The following is a 16,613-nucleotide window of genomic DNA, read 5'->3' on the forward strand; positions in this document are numbered from 1 at the left end:
AGTATGTGAGTTAATGGGCCTTATTTTAACTGAATTAGAATTGATTTTACCGGGATAAGGTGGCCCAAATTGGGCAAGTACTCGGGAAATAAAAGACTAGTGACACCTTTTGCAGCAGCAAGGAAGTTATTAGGGAAACGTGACAAATTTTTTCTATCCTTATTTGCACTTCAGCAATTGCAGTACAAACAACTGTTAATTGCTTTTTAAAACAGGGAAATACAAAGGAGGGGTCAAAGGCTTTATAAAGCGGTCGTGTCTAGATCTCCCATTCATTTATCGCAGAGGAACAATATCGCATCATGTCACCTATTCCCTTGATCAAGATCATTCTGCTGCTCGCCTTCATGGTCGGATGCTGTTTGACCGGCTTGGTAAAAGAAGACCAGAGTAAGTACCAATCTTATAGTCTATGCAAAAGCAGTGACGCAGCGAGTAAAATCAACATGGTCAAGAAACTCTTGCTGTTAACATGTATCACCGCTTGAAAACGTACCTTTGATGAACACTTTTGTCCTATCTCAAAGATGGTAAAGGTCGTCTCTGACCATACCTTTACACCACATCAAAGATTATGGATGGTGATGGCCGTCTTTGATTTCTGCCAAAATTCGTGACACGGGCATCAAATATTTTTGATTAAGGCTTAAAAGTTGCTCGTTACAACTGCGAGTCATTCAGAAATGGGTGGTACTCCTGGATTTTCTACCCTGAAGGCTCAGATTATTCCTTCAGGGATTTCCTTCATGAACTAGCGAAGGTGTTTGAAAAATGTTCGGTTTCTGTCGTTTGAGAAAAGGTGAGATATAACTGAAGTAGACCAGTTGCGAGTTCAGAAGGACCGGAACAGTAGCGCAATTAAGCGGCCTTGAGACGCGAAAGTTGTGAGCGTATGTGTGGATAAACGTAAGACCAACCTTTCAAAGTTTTAGGAGTTTAAGTTTTCGCTGAATCCTTTTTACTTTTGTTGGTATTTATTAAAACAGAACGTTTCAAGAGCTTCAAAAAGACATCTTGAACGATGGGTGTTAATCGCTAGATTAACACCCATCTTAGATCTCTTTTTGTCGAGCGGCAAATTTGACCACCAAGTAGTTTATGGGTAGTCGTGACTTTCGATGCGTGATTGTTCGGGACTGTCAAAGGTAAAGATACCCACGAGACATTTCCGTTAAACATCTGTTCGGGAGAGTCAAACCGTGGGAGATTTTCGGATCCTACGTTGACGAAAAGCTATTGATTTCTTTACTGAATCATTCATCACCTAAAAGATTCGCAACCGTGGAAATATTAATCCCTAACGTTTCCGATAGAGTAAGGTTCATTATTTTTTGGCACTCAAAAAAGTCAGCTAGTATTTTCGGGAAGCAAGTTCATGAATTGTAAATTTCAGTCAGCAATTTCTGAAAGGAAGATTTTATTCCCTAAAATTTTCGGCCACTTGAATTTTCAACTAAGAAATCCGAACAGGTCAAATTCTTCTGAGCTAACCAAAACATCTCTTAAACAGTATTTATACATTGTAAGGAACTTAGAGATGTCTCTCTAAAGCTTTTACATGAATTTGCTCTTTGGGTGCCCTTAAATTGTTGTTGCAAGCTTGAAGATCATTCGAATAGGAACTCTTTAACAGAAAACTTAAAACTATGATTGTGTCCTTTGAAAGGAGACAGTCTAGTCAAACGAGTCTTTAATTTCTGTTTACTGCAAGCTTAAGTCAAAGTTCTTTCAATCCGCCAATTGTGAATATTGATGCAAATTCTTCACCGAACGTATAGTTTCGGTGAAATATCTGTTCGGAAGGCCTTAGTCACCTCAGAATCTCGGATTAAACTATGTGAAAAAAAACTAGAGTTTTCTTCGGTTAAATGCTACGTTGAACTTTAGTAACTTGGAGAAACTTTAGTCCCTTTTGTTTTCGGAAAGCTAAATACGTTGAGATTTTCTACGAAGAAAGATCAACTGGCATTTTCGGAGCGGCATAATCAGCTCGTGATTTCGGCGTAAGAGTTTCCAATTCCTAAAATTTTCTGCCTTTTGTGTATTCAGCTAAGAAAGCCAAACAAAGCAGGCCACTTATGGTCCGCGTAAATACGGTCATTGAAGGATCTGAGAACGCAATAAATAGCTCTTAAACCCTTTCAAAAAAGTTTCCTTGTTGGGTGCCCCTGGTATTGGAGCAGGTTAGCTCATTGATGCTCAAAGCTATGGCTATTTCGGCAAACTCAAAGAATCGTGAGTTTGACTATGAGTCATTTCAGCATTTTAAGAGTATTCTAGTTCCGCCAACAATTTCAAATCTTGCAGTCTTGTAATCATATAATGAAATCTGAGTCTTGTAATCATGAAATGGTGCCATTCAAGGTATTTGTTGCAACTGATGCGCTGTGATTCAACACTGCTTTCCACACCACTAGGCAATGAGGCAGAGAAGAGGGTAAAAACAATTAATCAGGTCCAGCATAATAATCATGTTTAGTGTGTTATTTTCATCGTTAATTCGGCAGGTTTTCCCTTAAAGCGAGTGAAGAGACATTTGTTGCAGTTCGGAAGCATGATAAGCTGTGCGACAGGCCGCAGTAGATGGGACTACAACGGATATGGCTGTTGGTGTGGACGTGGTGGAAGCGGAACGCCAGTCGACGGAACAGACAGGTATTTAACAGAAGCGTCCATTCGTCAAGTTCCTTCTTTTTCACCGCTCCTAGGCAAACCTAGCCAGTTATACACGAGCCGGTGTAATTGGGGTTGATTATTATTATTATCATCATCACCACCACCACCACCATCATCATCATCATCATTATTAGTTACTAGATACATGTAAAATTCAAGTTTGTATGAAAGAGAACTCATTATTACTATTATTATTATTATTATTATTATTATTATTATTATTGTAAGTCACTGAGATTTAAAGAATAAAAATTATCATCATTACACTGTATTAAAAGTATTAGTATTATTATTAGTCTTATTATTATTATTATTATTATTATTATTATGACCATGACCATGACCATGACCATGACTATGACTATGACTATGACTATGACTATGACTATGACTATGACTATGACTATGACTATGACTATGACTATGACTATGACTATGACTTTGACTAAGGCTATGACTACTTCTATTTCTATTACTATTACTGTTACTGTTACGGTTACTGTTATTGTTAATGTTATTATTATTACTATCATTATCATTATCATTATCATTATTATTATTATTATTATTATTATTATTATTATTACTCGGCCACTTCAGTTAAACTTTTACACAGAAAGTTCCATATTAAGTTAACGTACTATTGCCCTGTACATTGGCGGAAGCTCTCATCACGGCGCCAACCCTGCTCCCCAACTGATAGTTGACAAGATTAAGGGAAGGACCTCGTGAAGACAATTTTTCCGACCACAACAATTTGAGGACTTTGTTGGATCTCATGATCTGTTAGCCAGAGCCAGTAAAGCTCAAAATCAGATCAAACCAAAATTTGTTTCAGACGTAATTGTTAAAAAACGGAACCTAACTCGAAAGCGACAGTTTGCAACTTTCATAGATAGCATTCCTCAGGTTTTAGAACTCTTGTGTGCATGGGACTGAAGCGAAAGACTTACCATTGAAGCGATTTTTTTTTTTATTCCATGAGGCGACTCGGGAAGAACGTTGCGTTTGATCACATTGTTTTCATCGTTCCGAGGAACTTCTTCTTCTTTCCTTACTGTTTGTGTTATTAATATTCTAGATGCTGTAAGACTCATGACGAGTGCTATGATCAAGCCTTGAGAAATAACTGTGACCCGTATTGGGATTGGTATGACCGATCTGGATGCACTGGTTGTGGTGAGGATTTTTTTAGTTGCATGGACTACCAAGTGGCATGAAATTTCGCGGGATCTAATTTTCGAGAATTTCGAGGTTTTTTCTACGATCCGCAAAAATTACATCCCATAAAAATAAATCCCCGCGAAAAAAATTTCGAGAAAATTAACTCCAATTACCAGGATTCCGCGCCAACGCTTGTCGAAGACGTGAAATAATGTTGATTAAAGAACAGACCACGAAATAACAGCTGTTTAACTTTGTCTGTTCTACGATACGATCGAAACACTCCTTTCAGATATTAAATTCACAGAAAGGGAATCGGCGCTAAGACAAAAACATGAAAGCCGGAAAGAACTCTTGCCTTTTGTAACACAATATCAACCATCAGTGCCCAACCTCAAAAATGTTTTAATGGAAAAATGGCACTTGATACAAAATCAGCCTTCTCTACGGCAAATTTTCAAAGAGCCACCACTAATATCGTATAAAAGAGGTAAATCCCTAAAAGACATACTCGTAAGAGCAAAACTATAAAGGGGTCATATATTACATGGTACAAAAGTTTCCATTGTTAGAAGTTGTGCAGGCCTGTCACTCCTTGCTAATTCCTACTAGAGTATTTCACTTATTTTGCCCGGTCTAGGACGACATACGAAGTTGCAATCGAGGACTGACGACATTAGCTTATTAGGAAAACAAATGAAACATCACATTCCCTTGTTTTTATATGAAAGTAACCAGACAGAAAATTGCCGAAGATTCGTTATAATTTTTTCTCTTGCCGTAAAGGTCTGAAATTCCAAATTCGCGAAAATTTTCTGTTACATCATGATCTAAATAATAGCAGGAACTTTAATGGGCGATTAGTCCCGGTGGAACCCCACGCAGGAAGCCGGCCCGTGGGCATTTTCCGTCTATTACATTCGCTTCGAAGGTTTTCAAATTGTTTAATTTTTGAATTTTCAACACAAGCCCATAGGACGGTTTAGTTTACTGAGGGGTGGGGGGTGGGGGTGAGGGGGGAGAGGGAACATCACGAGCGTTGAAGGCACTAGATTCTAGAGGGGTCCGAGGCGTGCTTCCTAGGAATTTTTTTGAAATATATTGTCTCTGAAATAGCATTTCCAGCCATCTGAGACTATTTTCCGGCAATTTTTAGCCGACCCCGGGGACACGAGTTAGTTTAATTATTCTTTATTGTTTATTTATACACGACCCCACAAGCTGCAAGCTTAATTACTTATCGTGTTTAAATAAAGGTTACTTACTTACTTACTTACTTACTTACTTACTTACTTACTTACTTACTCACTTACTTACTTACTTACTAAAACCATTGATCGGATATTTTGCTTCAACGTTGTAGAGGGGGGCGTAAGGGTTTGCGATGATGCGGTTTTGCGTTATTTTTGGTGCGGTTTTGCGGTAATTTTCGTTTTAACTCGCGGTGTTGCGGTTTCAAAACACTAAGCGGTTTGCGGTTATTACAACCTTCAAGTCGCGGTTTTCGGTGAAAAAAAAATGTCTGCGGTGATAACACTCTTTAGAACGGTCGGCAGGCGGTCGGCATCCGGTTGTTTTGCAAGCGCGCCTCTGAGCGCGAGCCAAGTGTTTTGTTTTACAACGCATCAGGGTTCATTATATCAGCTTACAATTTAACTCTGTGGTTTGCAATTACGGCCTTTCCCAGTTAATACTTAATGTGATTAACCGTTTTGGTCGTTTTGGCCAACGATGCGTCGACTTCTTGAAATTCCATGCCAGATGTTAGCTCGTACAGCCGTACAGCCTCGTGTTCTCGTTGCTTTGATTATTCAATGCGCGACAATGGCAACTGAGGTCGCCGAGGTCGCAACTGAAAGCGAAGAGGACGTAGTAATTAATTACGTGGCAATCTTCTATGAAGAAGGAAAAGAAGGGGAGAATGTCAGAAAAAAGAACAAGTTTCGTTATAAGGTAAACAATCGTCTTCTCCACTGAACGTGAACTCTTTACAAGACAAGAAGGTCACAATTCCAGAAGAAACATTTATTCCGCGTTCCACAACTAGCACAGGGTCGTCCAAGGTAATCAGGCACCCAATGCAAGACGTACAGGATCAGTGACAGAGTTTTTCAAAGTCAAGGGAGATATCAGTACTCGTTCAAGTACATGGCCCACATACTTGGCATTTGGTTAGTAGTAAACAGAGTATAATAGTGTAGTACAATATACCGTTAGCGTTATGATGGTATGTTTAATATTAACGTACAATGTTATCAGAATATATCACAAGTCTTGCTGACGTCAGCTTTCATATTGTGGCCTCTATATACGTGCGGTTTCGGTATTCGGGAAAAAATCCGACGCGGTTTGCGGTTTTTTGGCGTATTTTTGCGCGGTTTTGCGGTTTTCGGACCTCCCCTTACGCCCCCCTCGTTGTACTCTTCTGATTGAACAGGTTTGTACAAATTGATATGCAACTTGTCAGTGTTGTATGATGGATAAATTAAACTATTATATAGACCCCACGGACAATAACATTTCTTTACCTAATTCGGATGTTTGAGTTGACTTCGAGGGAAAAGACAACTTTATGGGTAAATCGTTTGCAGCAAATTTCCAAACAACTGCTGTCTTTTTCCCGCTGTCCAAGAAACTCGTTGGCTGCAGTCACTAGGTCAGTCTTGTCAGTCCTGACCCTGTGGACATGAAGCATCATGAGATGGTTCAGCCCTGCGTGTCCAGTTGTTGCACGAAAAAATGTCCTCACATGCTTCAAAGCGGAAAATGGCCGTTCACTCGCGGCATTTTTTGCTGCTATTGCTAACAGTAACTTGCCCAGCAAGGCAATTCTCGGACAAGCAATTTGTTGGAATCATCAATTGACTGAAAATATGATATCAGGCTATCAATGCTGAATCTTGATGAGTCATAACCCATGAAGGGTTTGATAACCATTTGATTTTTCGATTTTTCTCGAGACCAGAATAACGTTTACCGTTAATTCGTAACTCGCTCTGCATTTATCACTATCGTTAATTTAGAACACAAACTGTGTGCAAAGACTCCTGAGATCCCAGAAATTGTCGGGGGAAAAGAATCTTGACTGCAGTTTAAATTGTAAACGGAACAGTTGGCTTCTGTGGCTCGAATCAAGCAGACCTTAAATTAATCTCTCAACATAACATACTAAAATATTAAAGTTTTATTTATCCCCCATAGCCGAAAGCATCAACCCCGGGAAAATCGTAGAACAGCAATAATGATGTTCAGTATAAACTTTTACGACAGATCCTTTTTTCTTCTTGATATGTTAGGTTCAAATAACGACCGCTGTGAGAAGCTCATTTGTGAGTGCGACGGAGCTGCTGCTCGCTGTTTTGCCCGCTCCAATTATGACCCCAATTACAAAGATTACCGAAAGCACCACCATTGTTGAGCATGTCAATGGAACTGGCTTCAGTGACAGTCTGCACACATGAAACGCCGAGGGGTCAGATGAGCGTTATCACCATAATCATCGTCATTATTTTTATCAATATTTTATCAGTGTTTTTTCTCCTCTATATTTTTGTCTAGTAAATCTGCTGTGAGCAATCCCTTGTGTTTTAATGGCGTTCACAGCACAATTTTAGCACTAAAACTGTGGTCCCCAAAATATAACAGGACACTCGCTGCGTAGAATTATTTTCAGGCCTGTTTCCTGGACGCAATTCCTAGAGGTAAACGCGTATGTTGTATTTCCTAAACGAAAATCACGTTTAAGTTATTGCATGATGTTGGCATACTACTCTAGTCCACGCTAACAATATATACAGTTATAATTGTTGTAGTTTTTTACTCCCTGACGAAGTCTGCGTTTATAGTCAGACGAAACGCGTAGGAGACAATAAAAGTTGTAATACCATAACTCAAGTTTGCACGGTCCTGCTCAATAGTTTCGCTTTTATTAAATTGTTCAGTTTTAAGAACTGTGTTTTTACAGTCTTTCTTTTATTGGTATTTTTCGTCGCGGAGTAACAGTACCATCAAACCCCATTTCAATGTAAACAGTGCTGGGACCAGAGATACACTTCATAGTGGTGGGGTTACAGCACAAACAGAAATGAACGAGGATTTCAATACTGCCTGTTTGAATCATGTTCAGGATTAGAAAAGTTCCAGCCCCTTGTAAAGTCGACAAGCTCACGACGTATTCACCGATGATACGCAAGTGCGGACAAGGGGTCCAAAGTTCCCGCCTTCCCTACCGCTCACTCCCGGCTCCCTCACCGTTTACTCCCGTTGAATTGCCGATACCGTTTACTCGCCCTTGCCGTAAAATTTAGTGCCCTTTCCCGAACCGTTTACTCCCACTTCCCGAACCATTTACTCTCGGCTCCCTTACTGTTTACTCCTCCTTCCCGTACCGTTTACTCACGCTTTCCGTGCCATTTATTCCCGGCTCCCTTACTGTTTACTCACCCTTCCCGTACCGTTTACTCCCGCTTCCCCTACCATTTATTCCCGGTTCCCTTACTGTTTACTCCCCCTTCCCGTAACGTTTTCTTCCGCTCCCCGTACCGTTTACTCCTGCTTCCCCTACCATTTACTCCTGGCTCCCCTACTGTTTACTCCACCTTCCCGTACCGTTTATTCCTACTTCCAGTACCGTTTACTCCTTCTTCCCGTACCGTTTACTCCCGCTTTCCATACCGTTTACTCCCGGTTCCCGTACCATTTAGAAAGCACGACCCCAATCAAAAGTCCGGTCAGTACCCATTCCCCCAAACCGGAATAGGTGTAACTAAAAGAGACGCTATGAAAGTGCTATGAAAGCCCAATCACTGCCCAGCAAGATCCAACTATCATCTAAACATAAAAAGGTTGCCATAGCAATGCAATGTACAATGTTCTTATCAGATTTATTCCATACTTTAGCTTTAGCTTATTAAAACTGAACAGTGACCTCACTAAACCTCATTTTGCTAATAACAGATAACAGTTGGGACTTCCAGGGTAGCTTGCTCAAGATTCTCTTATACTTCTGATGGTCTTTCCTTAGCATGCTAATTTTTTCCATCACATCAAGTCACGATTGTAAGAAATAAGAAATTGGAAAATGATTCCAGATTATTACCTAAGAAAAATTGGAGTTTTGAACTTTTTATGATGTAATTATGACGTAAAATACATAGACGGTCTGCCCTTGTTTTACAAAGATATTCTTACTTTTTTCAACGAATTATAAAATCTCTACAGCTACGACGGAACGCAAGATACGGTCCTATTTAATAACAAAGAAATTTTCGTTGGAGGAAAACCAGTTTTTATCAAAGAATGGTTTGACAGTGACATTTTGTCTATACGAGACCTGCTGAATAGTAATGGTCAGCTACTGTCTTTCCACGAAAGACTGACTGCAATACGAATTCTATTCCTTCACCGCATCGAGGGCTTACATGAGATAGCATTGCGCGAGCGCGAACTCTGTGTGTTGCCGCCTTTTCTAGCGAACAGAAGTTTTTTATGTCTAGTGAACATTTTCAGCAATAATTTGCTCTAAAGCACGATAGAATGTCACCGATACCAGTCAGAGGAAGGAAACACTTGGACAAAAAAGAAAAGCAGCGATAGCTCTCGAAGTAAAAGTGTCCGAGGACATTGAAGTCAAATGTTGTGCATTATTTTGCAAGAAATATGCAATTAAGGCTCTCCAATGACTGCATAGGTACCATGCACTTCAGTTGTACAATCTCAGAGCAGTGATTGGCCTTTTTAGGGATTAAACATCATTGTACATCGGCCAAAATACAAATAGTCCTAAAATGAAGTAGAGCCTAGAAAGTAAATTTAACAGCCTGCAATGATTACAGAATGATTGGGGTTTTTGTTGTTTGACTCAAGCAGCACATACTTAGCATAAGCGTTTGCTGACATGGATAATACAAATCTGGAATGATATTCCCACAACTCCGGTTACCTTAGTTTGTACTATCTAGTGAAACCACAACTTGTATGTCTCTTGTATGGTTTATATGTCAATTAGACCCGATAAATTGTAGCCATTTTACCGTTCTGCAAACAGAATAAAAGTGGAGTGGAAATAAATAAATTTAAAAAAATTAACTATTCAAAACATAGTAATGGAGGGAGACTATTAACTATGTTCAAAATTACTATCAGTTAAGGTGTATCAAATTACTGTAACCAACATAAAGGCCAATACACACGAGGGGTTTTGCTCCAGGGGCACGCTCCCGGAGCAAAGCTCCTCCATGTCTATCAACAATTTCATGGGTTTAATTCATTCTCGGGAGCAGAATTTCCACTCTGCAAAACGCTCCACAACATTAAACCAGTTAAATATTTGGGAGCAAGATCCCGGGGCAAATTAAACAAACTTGAAAATGCTCCCTCCTGTGTACCATAATATGGAGAAAGCTCCCACACTATGCTCCCCCGTGTGTACTAGTCGTGCAAATGGACCATATAGCAAATAGAGCATACCCTGTATCGGCCTTAATAGCCACACAATTTGTCATAAACTATGACTAGATTCTAACCCGGGACCTAGAGAAATTTGATTACCCATAATATTTTGAACTTTAACACTCAACACTTAAGCACATGTATATGGGAGTAGACTCTTTTTTCCTTAATTTATGTTCTGAAGATACTGTACAATCGAATATTCTTTGATAGCCTGTGTAATTTAGTAATGAACAAAGACGTTCAGATTTCACTTCCACTTTGCTGGCAATCGAATTGAAAATGGTCAGTGTGAAACGCAGACTGTAGACTGGGGTAAAATGAAGGCTGCAAACTACAGACTACACAAGTATATATCGCGTTATTTCCATTATCGGGCGCTGACCATAAACATTATTATTCAGGCTAATTTGTAGTCTGCACTCCGGTTAGCCTGAATAGCGCTCCAGTTAAACTAAACATCAATCCGGTTAGCCTGGATATCACTCAGGTTAGCCTAATTAAAGCTCCAGTTAGCCTGTTTACGGTTAGCTCTCAATGGTGGAAATGGTAACACGATTCAGTTAAAAAGTCCATAGTCTGCGGCCTGCATTTTAGTACCCCTGTAGTCTGCGGTCCGCAATCTGCGTTTTACACTGACCGAATCAAAAATCTAGTGTAAATTAAGCTTATTTACACTGTAAAGCAGTAGTCAACCCAATAAGATAGAAGCCTACCGCTATCAACAATGAAAAATGAAAAACAAAAATATCAGATTGCTCGCTTCTTAAATCTTTTCAAGAAGGTACCTATTGGCGGCCTTCTTGTGTCAACATTTAATGGCTTTGTTCTGCTTTGCTGCCCCTTTCGTGTACACGTTGCTTATGTACAAAAAGATCTGACATGTTTCTAATTTAGCACGGATTTGGCCAGTAGTTAATAAAGAGAAAAAATCACTTGAGACCAGAAAAAGGTGAAATGCGACGTCTCGGCTCAAATTGGCCACAAGATGGCGCATCAATGTCCTGTTCCAAGCGCTCCTTGGTCCATCTCGAGTGGGGAGAATCCGCTAAGCGATGTGAGTGCTGACGCAGGGCTAAGAACATGCTTGCTAAACCTGCTAAACCTGGAAAGCGATTGACTTACGTCGACCATCACTCAATCCACGAAAGAAAACAGAAAAAAAAGGCGTGGAGGGGGAGAGGGTGGCCTGTCTGGTTCCCCTATGAAATCTGCCCAGGAATTAAGGCTCAATTTTCATTTTCATTATCACACATTCATAAAGCTCTGCTGATCACAGCAGTCTTATAGAAAAAACTGCAATGTAATCCAATGCGGATGCGGCACAATTTTGGGCCGAAACTACAAAATCGTCAAAACTTTGCCTTACATGTTGGATTATTTTCATAATTATACATTGTAGTCACCATCTCCCATTGGCTAAAAGCCTACAGTTAATTCTGGGAAACAGCGCAACCTACAGATTATTCACTAATCTGCTAACAGATCAGTGAATAATCTGTAGGTTGCGCGCGCAATGCATGAATTCCAAGAGCAATGTCAAGTTCACGGACAGCGAAGTAAGAACATGGCTTGTCGAAAATAAACTGTGTTCGGTGCAATAATGCGTTTTGTCGTTATTTTCTTTAAAACAATGTATTTAATAAAACAATTATTAGATTCGGTTTTGTGATATCCGAAATAATCATGGTCTCGGTTAATTAAGCCGAAGGCTGAGGCTGATAACACTTACCTCGACTTTGATTATCCCGGATATCACAAAAACCTCATCCAATAATTGTTTATTATTAACAACATCCAAATAAATATTGCTTCGCTGATGACACTCAACTCTACTTGTCTATTAAGTCCAACAGTCCGACGGATCAGGCAGAGGCGGTGTGCGCCACGGAAAGATGCATTAGTGGCTTAAGAAAATGGATGTACCAGGACAAACCAAAAATTAATGATGATAAGACTGGATTTCTTATTATCGGATCTAGACAACAACTGTTGAAAATTAATCCTTGTACAGTCCGTGTTGGCACAACAGACATTAAGCACGTGTCTGAAGTGCGCAGTCTTGGCTCCTGGTTTGGCTCTAACTTCTCCATGTCTACCCATATTTCCAAGTCTTGTAACGCGGCACTTTTCTGGCTCCATGATATTAAGCAAAGAAGTAAATTTTTAGCTAGATATAAGTTAGAAATGGTTCAGCATGCTTTCGTCACAAGCAAAATTGACTATTGCAATAGAATTCTTTATAGACTTTCAGATTGTGAAATAACTAAACTGCAGAGAGTACAGAACGCAGCAGCTAGGTTAATAACTTCGAGCGCAAATATGACCATATTACGCCCGTTTTGCAAGAATTACACTGTGGTTGCCAGTTAGGTATAGAATACATTTTAAAATTTTACTTTTAACTTTTAAAGCACTAAATGCTATGACACCAGCTTATACTAGCGATTTAATTAATGTTAGAAAGCACGCACGCTATTCATTGCGCTCTAATTCAGGCACTATTCTACTATATCCAGCAGGGAAAACGAAAACATTTTTTGGTGATAGATCTTTCATCGTAGCTGGGCCTACAGTGTGGAACGCGCTCCCAGCAAGCCTGCGCAATATTGTCCTATTTTAACTTTTAAGAAAACACATCTTTTCGAGTTAGCTTTTAGCCTTCAACGTTTAGATTGCTTAATTATTGTTAAATTTAGTTTATGTGCATATTAAATTAAGTATATTTTAATATTGTAATGCGCTTTTGATCTTTTTATGTTAAAAAGCGCAATATAAATCAATAAATTATTAAAGTATTATTATTATTATTATTATTATTATTATTATTAAACAACTGTGTCGAAGCTCCGCTTTTACGCTTGGCTAAATCTACATCTTATGTCTTAACCGGCTTGGACTTAAAAGCAAACTTATCCCCCCCACCTTGGTACAAGGGTGGGTGAATGTATTATATCGACCTATGTTTGTGTTCAATGCCAAGAAAACATACCTTGAAGAACAATACACAACAAGATGTAATGTGCAGCACGCGTGAAGCTTGGTCTTGCCGTGTTGCATACGTGGCTGGTTCAAGTTCCTTCGTAACCAACTCACTGCTTTCAATCAGACGGTTTCCACGATTACTTAATTAAGAGTATACACTAACCCTAACCCTAACCCTAGCGTTTCTTTAAAATGAGAGATATAAAAATTATTTGCCGTTTAATAGATAATCCTAACCTTGCGCCGAAAAATAAGATTCTTTATTTGTGACGTCATAGACGTCACATGACATCATTAAGAGCACTTTGTGTGATCTGTCATGTTGGATTTCACTATTTTGTGAGGTTTGACTGGACAGAAACTGATGAATTTAAAATGATATTGGAAAGTAAAGCATTTCTCTATTACTATGAGCACAGGGTTTTTGCTAAATAAACTAAATCACGAGGCGAGTTTGTCACGAGAATTTAGTATGTCTTAAGCCTTGGACGTATATTAAGCAAACTCATACGCCCACCGTGGTACTAGGGAGGGTCAATGGAACTCCTATGTTTTCAGTGTTATTAGAAATATGAAAATCATTTTCCGTTCCAGTAATATATGTCTTGACCCTAAGCTTGGCCTACGAAATGGACATTTTCGTTATTTCATCTTCTGGACATCATTAAGTTCACTTTCTTCCATTCGACATGTTGGATTTCATTATTTTTTTCAGTCTTTCGCGACATATTTACACTTTTTTATTACCACAAAATGCACCAAATCACTATTCTCCTTGTTTTAATAACTACCTTTGTGCAAGGTATGTGGGAGGCGTGGTGGCCTCATGGTTAGTACGTTCGTCTCCGGATAGAGCCCTCCGGGTTCGAGCCCTGGTTGTATTGTGCTAACGAAGCGACAGCTGTCAATCACAAACTGGACTTCAGCTAAGCTTTCAGTTTCGAGTAGTTTGAGCGGCTTTCGAGAGCAGAACGGTGCCTTCAAAGTTCGCTTTTTAGTTAATTTTAAATACGAATCTTAAGGCAGGTAAAGGTTTATAGTCCAGAGGAATCCGGCCGTATTGTAGCCCATGAAAACATGCACTTTTCCAGTGGAAATTGCGAAACGAGGAGCTCAAAGCTTGCGGATGAAAATGCGAAATGCCGAGTTGAATTTGAAAGCAGCTACAGTTATTTGCGGCTTGTAGCCGCATGCAGCAGGATTCACAAACTAGCGTAAAAGTTAGAAAGACTAAACTGCTCCCACTGGTTCTACTCTGAGCACAGAAGAGAATATCGGAGCAAGCTTTGAACTGACCACTCGTCGGTTCACTTCACTGAGATGACCGGAGAACGAGCATTACTAAACTGCATGTAAGTGTTGTTTGAGCAATTGAGCATTTTTACAAAAATAAAGCTTCTTATCATAAACAGAGACAGTTCATTTGTTGTTTTCTGTCGTTGTCAGTTCTACTTCTTTAGTATAATTTCTACCTTCGTAACAAATATAATGTCTCTTATCGAAGCACTGTTTAGGTTGAGAATTTGTTCATTTCGCTACATGTGTTGTAGGCGGGAATCTGGCAAAACTTGTTATTTTAGTACAGTTTTAACACTACTGTCGCTAACAATGGTCTCTGTGACCCACATTTACTGCAGACAAGTAGCTCGTTTCCATTGCGTTTGCCTAAGTCACAGGGGATGTTTAATTTAGGTCAAATTTGTCAAAATTCCGAAGCAAAAACTCGAAAGCCAAATTACCATCATCAGCCCGTGCTCTGTTCTCTGATAAAGCACGCTGTTTCAGCCAATCAGAGCGCGCGTTAGATGCAGCCTTTCACTGGCTGAGATATCAATAACACGAATATTTTTTCACTCAACATGCATATACATGGAAATTTGCAAGGAAAAACAAGACCAGAAGTTGGTCGTCATAGAAAGCTTTTTATTTTTTCCCCGGCAAAACTTTTTTAAACACTTATTTCGGTGCTCTCCACGGTCTGTGGCCATGGAGGACGAAGTCAGCTGGGCTTGACTGATCAGTTTGAGTTGTCAAAAAGCAGGGAAAAGATTTTTTTCTCTCAGAAATTTTTGAGTTTAAACTCAATGCATGCATGCATTACACGATAAATGAATATGATTTCCATAAGCTTAGCTTCTAAGCAATAGTTTTCATTTAGCAAAATACAGAGAAACACCGACTTCACAGCGTTCAGCATATGTAAATAAATTCTGAATAAAAGTACACCGTTAAAGGACAAAATTTGACACTGAAAAATTGCTAAATCTAGAGTAAGACATAATGTGACTGTGATGCAACAAAACTAAAGCAAATTCCCTTGGCTATTGTGACATGTGCCGCGAATATTCAGTAATATTCAGTGCATACTTACATCTTGACTAAGGACCTTCATTCCTCTACACTTGGCTCCGTCGGCGGCCTGGACAAAAATCTTCCCAGGGGACCGTGGAGCAAAGTACCTGACTTGTCGAGAACTGTGCGCTCCCTTCCCCTGGTCAGGGTCAATTTGTTAGCCCGCCATTCCGCTTGGGTTACGAATGTGTCCATGGTTGGTCCCGGCAGCATGATCACTGATTCCGGATGGTTAGCGTTCTTCGATTCAGAGCTTTGTATCGTGCGCTGTGGAGATGAATTTGGCTTGGAATTTAACTGAAAGGGAGCGCTTAACCCTGTATTATATTCTGCGGAGAAATTGGGGCGGCCGGCGGGATTTCAGTGTTTTTTTTTTTTCGCTTCGAGCGGGGGTCAGTCCAGAATCAAGTGTGTAGCCTTTACTCTTCCTTAGTAGAGGAAAACCAAAAAGCGATAACTCGCTTAAAAGGCTTCGGATCGAGCTGAGAAGCGAGATGACAATAAAAAAGACAACAAGGCATTAAGGTGAGCCATTTTTGTTGCAAAAATACTAAAATTTCGGCTGTAATGTCGATAACCGTTTTTCCCCTTACAAACCTTTATAAATTCAAACCGAAGGTCACGTTTCGCGTAACCAAACTCGGTCGTTATGTAATAGTAGATGTCGGCGGTAACTGTGTCACGTTTCGCGCGCTGAACGTTCGCATAAATATTAAAAAATAATAATAACTCCTCGCATTGTGAGCTTGGGCCGCCTGTGTCAAGCCCAGCTGACTTCGTCCTCCACAGACCGTGGAAAGCACCGAAATAAGTGTTTAAAACTTCCTTAATCTTAATCTCAAGCGTAACCGGAGTCGGCGTAAAAGTTTTGTCGTGAAAAAAAAATAAAAAGCTTTATATGACGACCAACTTCTGGTCTTGGTTTTTCTTGCAAATTTCCATGTATATGTTGAATGAAAAGATATTCGTGTTACTAATATCTCAGC

At 39.7% G+C, this 16,613-nt stretch overlaps 1 protein-coding gene across 1 annotated transcript; it reads left to right on the plus strand.

Moving 5' to 3' along the window:
* The first annotated feature begins 302 nt into the window (after positions 1 to 302).
* On the plus strand, positions 303 to 8,757 carry LOC145482328 (basic phospholipase A2 taipoxin alpha chain-like). The gene is made up of 4 exons (XM_081460978.1): positions 303 to 390; positions 2,508 to 2,655; positions 3,758 to 3,855; positions 7,137 to 8,757. The coding sequence occupies exons 1-4, from the start codon at positions 303 to 305 to the stop codon at positions 7,256 to 7,258; spliced, it is 456 nt and encodes a 151-aa protein (XP_081317104.1). The 3' UTR covers positions 7,259 to 8,757.
* The last annotated feature ends 7,856 nt before the right edge of the window (positions 8,758 to 16,613 follow it).

Source organism: Orbicella franksi, chromosome 3, assembly GCF_964199315.1.
Source record: "Orbicella franksi chromosome 3, jaOrbFran1.1, whole genome shotgun sequence".
Lineage (NCBI taxonomy): Eukaryota > Metazoa > Cnidaria > Anthozoa > Scleractinia > Merulinidae > Orbicella > Orbicella franksi.